The 8,780-nt window shown below is 44.3% G+C and overlaps 1 protein-coding gene across 2 annotated transcripts in view; it reads right to left on the reverse strand.

The window, feature by feature from the left end:
* Positions 1-8,574, reverse strand: part of KLF7 (Kruppel like factor 7) — a 76,005-nt gene extending 67,431 nt beyond the window's left edge. Inside the window, exon 1 of one of the 2 annotated variants that reach the window (XM_007071832.4) lies at positions 5,824-8,574. In XM_007071832.4, the coding sequence (XP_007071894.1) occupies positions 5,824-5,925 (102 nt within the window). In that variant the 5' untranslated portion in view covers positions 5,926-8,574. The remainder of the gene's footprint in view (positions 1-5,823) is intronic. The other variant, XM_007071833.4, reaches the window with a different exon arrangement.
* Positions 8,575-8,780: the final 206 nt, after the last annotated feature.

Below are 8,780 nucleotides of genomic sequence, written 5' to 3' on the forward strand. Positions count from 1 at the left end.
ATAGCTCACTTCATCGGATGCATGCAGTGGAAAATACAGTGGGGAGATTTTGTATACACAGAGAACATGAAACAATGGGTGTTACCGTACACACTGTAACAAGAGTGATCAGGTAAGGTGAGCTATTACCAGCAGGAGAGAAAAAAAGCCTTTTGTAGTGATAATCAAGGTGGGCCATTTCCAGCAGTTGACAAGAACGTGTGAGGAACAGTAGGGAGGGGAAACAAACATGGGGAAATAGTTTTACTTTGTGTAATGACACATCCACTCCCAGTCTTTATTCAAGCCTAATGTAATGGTGTCCAGTTTGCAAATTAATTCCAATCCAGCAATCTCTCGTTGGAGTTTTTTTTCTCTCCTGCTGGTAATAGCTCACCTTACCTGATCACTCTTGTTAAAGTGTCTATGGTAACACCCACTGTTTCATGTTCTCTGTGTATATAAAATCTCCCCACTGTATTTTCCACTGCAAGCATCCGATGAAGTGAGCTGTAGCTCACGAAAGCTTATGCTCAAATAAATTTGTTAGTCTCTACGGTGCCACAAGTACTCCTTATATATATGTGTGTGTGTGTGTGTGTATGCGTATGTGTGTACGTGTATATATATGTATATATAGTTTCCATATTATTTTTTTTAAAAGCACAAATACTCATTTGATTTCATGACCATGAGCTTCCACTTTAAAAAAAATATGCATTTTGTAATTGTATCTTTTTAACTATACTAAATAATAGAAAATATTTTCTTATTTAGTACTTACACTATTAAAAGAAATACATTTACCCAATGTGAAGATCACACCCAAGTCACACATTAAATCAGCTATTTTACCCTTTTTATGGGGTTTGCAGGTCTCCTTTGTGTCTCTACACATTTATACCAGCAATACTAAATGCCAAGAAGTAATAACATAAAACAATGTTTTCTGTAACTAAGGGACGCAGAAAATGATATGAACAGTGGCTCCAGTTTGCTGATTTGATTTTTTGTAATTTTTTTTTGCGGGGGGGGGTTACAGGATCCTGTTTTCAGTTCATTTAGCAGACAGTGAGCCTGTATACCGGTATTGAACATGGCTCACAGTCCAAATACATTGCATCACACATATGGCTGTTCTTGGAAGTCAACCATTTCTGCAAGTTATCCTCAGGAGGCCTGATGTACTATAAGCACTTAGAAATGTGTTTCACTGTGACTGGAACCAAGATGAAATAGCAATATTAGAAGAGATGGTTTAGTTTATGCAGTGGCCATTAAACTAGAACAATGAGGACAGTGGGGAGGTAGGAACATTCTACAATGTAATTTATTCCTTTCCAGTAGCAGTGGAAGTTTTTCCTTCAGGCCTGAAACTGACCCCATCTGCCAAATATAAATCAGAATCAACAACTAACAGAGTTCTGCTAGATTAGTCACATCATAATAAAATACTGCACTTACACAGCACAAGGATCTCAAAGCACTTTCCTGGTATTAAACTATTTAGCCTCACAATGCCCCAGTGAGTATTATTAAGTATTATCATCACTCATTTAACAGAGAGGAAAACATTGGCACAAAGATTTGCTCAAGGACACACTGGGGGACAGAGGAAGGGTGTCTACAGCAGAGCCAACCCTCCCCCCAGATCTCTTGAGTCCCAGTCCTATGTCTCAACTCATCCTTTCTTCCTGTTCTAGTGTAAGAGGAACCAAAACTTAATTCGTCTAAGAACTAATGAATCATCCCAGAGAGAAGGAATTCAAATCAGAGTATAAGCATCAGCCCCTATGTTTGGAACCATATTTCTTTTTATCAGAAGAAGAGATCCTGTTTCCAGTCCTCCTGGCCAACAGGATCTATGACCCCACCCCTGACAAAACCTGGGAGAATGGGAAGGGCTTGACACCCAAACTCTGCTAATTGCAGAATTCTCCTGGAAGCGTGAGGCCATAAGCATGGAGACCCTGTGCCTCAGCCCATCCTCCAGGCTCCCCATCTCTGACAGCAGGGGTCCACTTTAGTCGCATTACCAAAGTCTTCCACGCCAGAGGCTATCCCTTGGGGTGCTCCTTTAAGGGGATGAGGGGCCTTGTAGAAAAAGGAATGCAGCCCCAGGCTGTTCCCTGACTCTTTCCCCACTAGTGGATCCTGCGCCCTGGGAAGTTCTTCCTAAGGCCCAAAGAAGGAAGGGGTGGTTGTCATGGGGCAGCGGATGCCTCCTTCCTATGGAGGTGCACATCTGCTAGTGGATGATCCCCTCTGCACACAGCTCACCTAGTCCTTTGTCTTCACAGGATCAGGCAGATCCTTCCGAACCCCTTCCCTCCACTGGGGGTAACATGCTGTGGATCAAAGGCACCTCCTGGCCTTTTATTGTTTGAAACACACTTTTCACACCCTCTGCAGCTCTCATTCGCTATTCCAAGAGTGCCACAGCTGGTGAATACCTCATCGTAACAGTGCACGTGAACCCAGCGTTCTTTACAGCATAGGACAGGCAGGGAGGATTCATGCCGGCTCAGGCTTCCCCCTCTGAACAGGCTCCTAAGTCATAGGAATGGATACCAAGGAAGAGGGTTCAAATGAGAGCCACAGCGACACACTAGCGGGCTATTTACAGAATCCGTCTGAGCTACCAGGCAGTTGAAAGACACCCTGGGCCTGATTTTTAAACATTCTGAGCCCCTACCAGATCTATTGTCGGTGCAATAGCAATATCATGGTAACTGGTGGTCCAGATCCTGCATTCCTTGCTCAGGCAAAATTCCCATTGATCTGAGGGGAGTTTTGCCTGACCAAAAGATCAGGCCTTAAGGAACTGCAACATTAGTTAACAAGAATTAGGTACCAAAGATTACACCCCCACATAAAAATGTACATGAAAATCACCTAAACACACAGTATCTTCAGATTCCATCTTAAATTTCAAACACACAAGCCTTCCCATGTTTACAGTTCAAGCTATGTTCTCCCCCCCTTGAAATCCACACATATAAATACATTTTTAATCGCCTCCTACCAAAAATCTGTTCACTTTGCACTTACAGGTTGGGCTGTCTAATGACTGTCCTATTTTAACTTCCAACACTAATTAAGAGAAGCACAGATACGAAACTTCCTCTCACTTCTGTTGCGGGGGAGGAGGAGGGGAGATCAGTTGAGTGCATGCAAGTGTTTAGCAACCAGCCTGAGCTGTCACTGCAATTAGTGATGCACATTTCATAATCGGAAACACTAGCAGTTGCATGCAACTGTCCCTACTGTACACTTCATCAAGCAGCCACAAAACACTAGGCCAAACTAGGGACAAAAGGAAGAAGGCTGTGTCAACAATTTCAGGTAGCTTTAGGGTAACACTATCAACAGCCCAGATGTGTCTTTATAGTATAGAAGGAGATATCACTCACAAGGAGTTTTTAAACTGGCACCCTCTAAGCTAACCTCTCTACCACGAGTGTTATAAGAATGTTAAACAAGAAACAACTTTTGCTGACAATGTGATAAAGAATCTTGCCCTTCACCCTCACAACCATACTGTTGCCCTCTTAAACGATACTAGAATAATCTTCCAAAACACTGCTGCACTGCTGGTGGAAGAGGTAATATTCTGGATCGTTACTGTAGTATTTATATCGCACCGGATTTTCATTTGAAGATGTTAGAATGATCAATTCAAGAGCTTTCATTTAAAATTAAGGCTGCTACTTTACATTCTTGGGGGGCTCCATGGAATGGATTACTGCCCAGGAAGAGGAGAGGAAAAGACAGACTTTACTAGTTAGCTGTCTCCCAAAATCAAGGTCTCCAGATTACCACTTTTAAAGGGAAACAAATGGAAAACACACACACACACACGAAAGCTTTTTAACCTAAGATTATGACTGAAAGAGATTACCCCTGAAAGAGATTAGGAAGAAAAAACACCTCCCTTTTTCAGTTGGTTTACTTTGTACATTTTTACACCTTGTGCGCCACTCAGTTTCACTGTTCCCTGTGTCAGCCAGGTTTCCCCCAGTTGCTTGCGTGGAGACTTCACACAGCAACAGGGGAGGAAAAACATTATAAAAATAGGATGTACTATAAAACAACAAGAATTGGCCAGGGGACTGGGGGGAAGAGGTAGCACGTGAAAAAGGTTTTAGCTCCTTTCCTAAAAATTGGCTAGATTTTTTAAGTGATGGTGTTCCTTTAAAATGTAGCTCTCACAAGAGGATTGCTTTGATACACTATTGCAGAAAGTGAAATGCTTCCCTTCCTTGTATGAAGTCAGGCAGCAGTAGACAAAGTATCACATACAGTATCTGCCTTAGGCATGCTGGCTATGTCAACAGATTATCTCACATTGAACTGTCTAGACTGTTATTAATATGCAACTGATTCAACAGCAAGGACAATGCAGAATTAAATGGGGATTCTAAAATGAAATCATATTAACCGCTTCAGTTTAATTTAGCATGTTAAAAGTCTAAAGGAAACCAGATGTGACCATCACTGAAGTGCAGACTGAATATTAATAACAAAAAAGTGTTTCCCCCTTTGGAGTATTAAGCAAAGTTGGACAGTCCAGTTGCGAATGAAATCTGAAAATGTTTGCCCTGTGGCTGCCAGTAAGCCTTTCATAAAAGAAAGCTGAAGCCAAAATAATTTTACTAGGTAAATCTCCCAAGTATCCAAGCACAGCCAAGTAGGTAGCAGTGCCACAGATTGTCCTGGAGTCCTATCATCCACCCAGAAACAAAAACAAAAAATCCTACCGCCCACTTACTAGAGAACTAACACACACTAGCCTTGTGCTGGCAAATATTGCATTGGATCAATGCAAAATGAAATCCAGCCCTCATTAGTCTTAACCTGCTTCTGTTGTGGGGTATGTAAGTTACATTAGCGCCACATGCCATTCTGCCCACACCTGACCATTCATATAGACTTGTCGATTTTTTTAAGAGACACTAATTTACAGAATGTTGACAATCTGACTAACCTGTAATCACATCCAGCAAAACAGTAGCTTAGCTCTTCTCCTGCTATAATGAGGAGTCCCCTATTTTTTCCTCCAGTATCCCAGTGGATAGTTATTTAGGGTCGGTTTGCATTTGGGCTGGTCATGACTTTTACACATCTTGCCCATTTCTCTACAAACTACTCTTCCCCTTGATATTATTTAGACATGTCACCCATCACTTTTAATGTATCCATAATACCAGATTGCCACCTTCAGAAGTACTCCAGTTCCTTCTGCATATTAACCCTATAGTGTCTCAATGCACCCTGGTGGCTGAAACCAGCCTGAAGTGTTATTGTCTTAAGCCAGTTTAAGATACAAAAACAAGTTTCATCTGTCCAGAACAATTCAAAAAGAAGTCATCTTTCTTACTCCAGATTTCACTGACTGTATTTTGCTATTGATACCATTTCCACCCCCAGCGCATCTCTAAATTAAGGTAGGATTTTTATTGACATATACTAATTACCTGAAAAAAAGAATGATCTATTCAGCTTCCACCAGCTGCCAGTTGTCAACACTGGCTGGAACAAGTGAGCAAAGAACAAAAAAAAAATCACTAAGCTTTACAGATAATCATAAAAAACAAAACCCAAAGAATTTCACCGGATCTGAGATACTGCCTGGTGTGTTTATATGATTGAATGCAGACAGCTTTGAATGGACGGCTCTGTCTCTAATTGCAAAAAAAAAAAAAATATTAAGGTGTTAGCCCCGCACAGAAAAAAACCTCCAAATTAAGTATTAAAGAAAAATAAAATAAAATCAGAAATGCAGCCTCGACGCACCGACTGTCTGCACTTAAAAGATTTACAGGAGTAATTTAAATGGTTCACCTGCTGCCAGTTTTCCTCCAAGGATGGCAAAGCTGAGAAGTAGCCGGTGTCGTGGACAAGCTGTAGTTCCTGGAATATACTATAACTAGCCAACACATCCATGCTGCTGCTGAGCAAAACCCTTTTGTTTTGTTTTGTGTTTGTTTGTTTGTGGTGGGGTTTTGTTTGTGATCATAAAAAACAACAATAGATCCAATGTCCCTTTTTTTGTTTTGTTTTGTTTCTGTCACACTGTAAAAAAAAAAAATCAATTCAGGAAAGAGAGGGGAGGAAAAAAAAACCCTCAGTGAGAATGGCTAGATGCACCCAATATGTACAGTGCAAACAGCAGCCAGCAAAAGCGGGGGTACTCTTCCACTTGTAGTAAATGCAAGTCCCTTCCAGGGGTTTAATCACTCCACTTCTTGGACCAGGAAGGGGGAATGCAAACTCCCTGACACGAAACTGCCATCTATTTCTGCATTGCTGCTCGCTGCTCAATGCAATCTTTGCTCTTTATTTTTGGGAGGTTGCATTTTTTTTTCTCGCGATCGCTTTTTTTCTCAGCCCCCATTGTCCCCCCCCTTTCAAAGCCAATCCCCCCCCCTCAATCCTGCAAGCTCAGAGCCCCCCCCTTCTCTTCGTCCCCCTCCCCTCCCATCTTTTCTCCGCGCAGCCGTCAGCTCTTGAAGGAAGCTGTCCATTAAGACAACGCGTGACCATGTAAGGCGAAGAGGGAGTGGTGGGGGGAGCTCATGAAGTCACTGAAGCCCAATGAGGGCCAAAGAGAAGGGGCCGGAGGCGGAGCCTGGCACGGAAGGGCCCTGCGGATTGGATGGGGGCTGATCTCCCCGCTGCCCTACAAGGCAGTGTAAGGCGAGCTATTTTTAGAGGGCTATATAAGGGGCGCACGGCTGCGCGCGCCTGCCTGGGGACCGGAGAGGGGGTGGCGGAGGGCCGGGGGCCCTGGCTCTGGGAGGTTCGCGAAGCGAGCCCCGCACGCTACGGGCAGCCCGTAAAGCGGCGCGGCGGGTCGGAGCTCTCCCGGTGCCCGGCTCCCCAGCGAGCTAGGCAAGCAGCGTGCACACACAAGGACCCACAACAGAGGCGTGACCCGCCCTCCCCCTCGCTCCCCGTCCCACAAAGGGGCTCTGCAATCCGCAGCCTAGCGTGGCATCTTAATGGCAAAGCCACAAAGGTTTCGGGGAGAAGGACTTGCTCGTTAGTGACCATTGCAAGCGGAAAAACGCTGCCCTTTCAGACACAAGGCGCAGCCGGCAGGGGAGGGCAAAACTCCCTGCGCCGAGGGAAGCAGGAGCTGGTTTCTTTTAGTCCGCCCCCGGGGGGGGGGGGGGGGGGCTGGCTGTCAGCATTTCTCTGGATCGTGCCACCGGGGGGGGGACCTTTTCCCGGGGCAAGGGGAGAACATGGTGCAGAGAGTGGAAGAGAGACATTCAGTGCAATCAGAGAAGAAAAGCAGGCGGTTAAATCCAGGCTCTCTGATTAACCCTGTCCCGTAGGTCTAACTACATCTGCGGTGCTGCTCACCAGCTGGCTAACTCCGCGCTGCCTGGAGCACCAGGTGAGCGCCCCTGCGCGTCTCCTTCCCCTGTTGATCGCTGAAGGGGGAGGATCTGTCAAAAAAAATTCCCAGTCAACAGTTGATTGAGCGAGGGCGCATCAAACCGACGTGTAAATTGTAAGGGGTGAGAGGGGAAGACTAAACAGCGTTACAGCCGGTGTGTGAAATCTGTTGGAATATGAAGGACTTGGGAGTGAGTTTTAGACACGTGCCCAGTGCCTGTGTATATTGTGCGTATCTAGCCCAGACAAGGATAACGCAGCCTCTTGAGAAGGAAGGAGTGCTGAATGTTAATAAGGCTGGAATCCCTCCATAAATGTACATGTATTTATTAGAGATTCATCAAAGCATTTAACCAGGCTTAGCTGTTACCTGATCTCCCTTGCATACTAGTTTGGGTTAGCCAGTGAGCTATTTGACCGTAAATGGTTAGTGTGATGGCAGCTTCCCCAAATTGCTCTTGGAGCTGGGCAGAGTTGCATTTCTGCTTTTGGAATGATTGCAGAAGTGTGACTGTGCTAATTTAAAGATGATGGGTTTTTTCCAGTAATAGAAGAAATATGTTCTCTTTGTCTCTCTTAAATTCAAAGGGCCCGTGAGTCCCATCAGATGCACAGCCAGGGCCATATCCCACCATCAGTCAGCGGGCAGAGCTCCCTCCAGTGCCCTTTTGTGAGGGACCTTTGAGTTGGGAGTTGGAATGGTTCTCAACATAAACAGATTTTGCCACAGATGCTGCCCTGTGCTCTCAGGCCATCTGGTTTTGCAACAGTTGCATCACCACTTTTCTGCCCCTACATGAATAAGATGAACACATTTAGCCACCATCTATCTCTGCAACCCAACACCAGTTCCTGGGCCAGATTATCAGATGATGTAAATTAGAATAGCTGCATGGACTGTAGTGGAGCTGTGCTGATTTACACCAACTGAGAATCTGGCCCCTTAAGTGTAATTCACAGTAATGTTTAGGTATAAAGTAAGCTGTCTGGCAGTAATTAATTTCGCATGCGTTTTGTCTCCATCAGGGCCAAATTATGGGGAATGCTGTTTTCTAGCTCTGACTTCACATGAAATGCAATAATTCTGTAGCTGAAATTTATGTTTGGAGGAGATGTAACTTTGGGTTCTATAAATAATAACCAGGAGCAATGGTGGGCTTGGGGGACTGTATACAAATAAATGTCTTTGGCACTGCAAAAGTACACACTGCTTTTAGATTGTGGGTTCGTTTTGAAAAATCGTTGGATGGTTTGTGGAGTTGATCAAAGAGTGCTCAGTCTTTCACCTCTGCAGCCTGCACAGTTCATTGGTGATGGTGAGTTACTGTTTGATAGCAGTTTGATAGTTTGATAGTTCAAAGGCCTGTGTGGGAAAAGAAGCATTGCCTTTCTCT

Source organism: Chelonia mydas, chromosome 11 (genome assembly GCF_015237465.2).
Source record: "Chelonia mydas isolate rCheMyd1 chromosome 11, rCheMyd1.pri.v2, whole genome shotgun sequence".
NCBI classification, from domain to species: Eukaryota; Metazoa; Chordata; order Testudines; family Cheloniidae; genus Chelonia; species Chelonia mydas.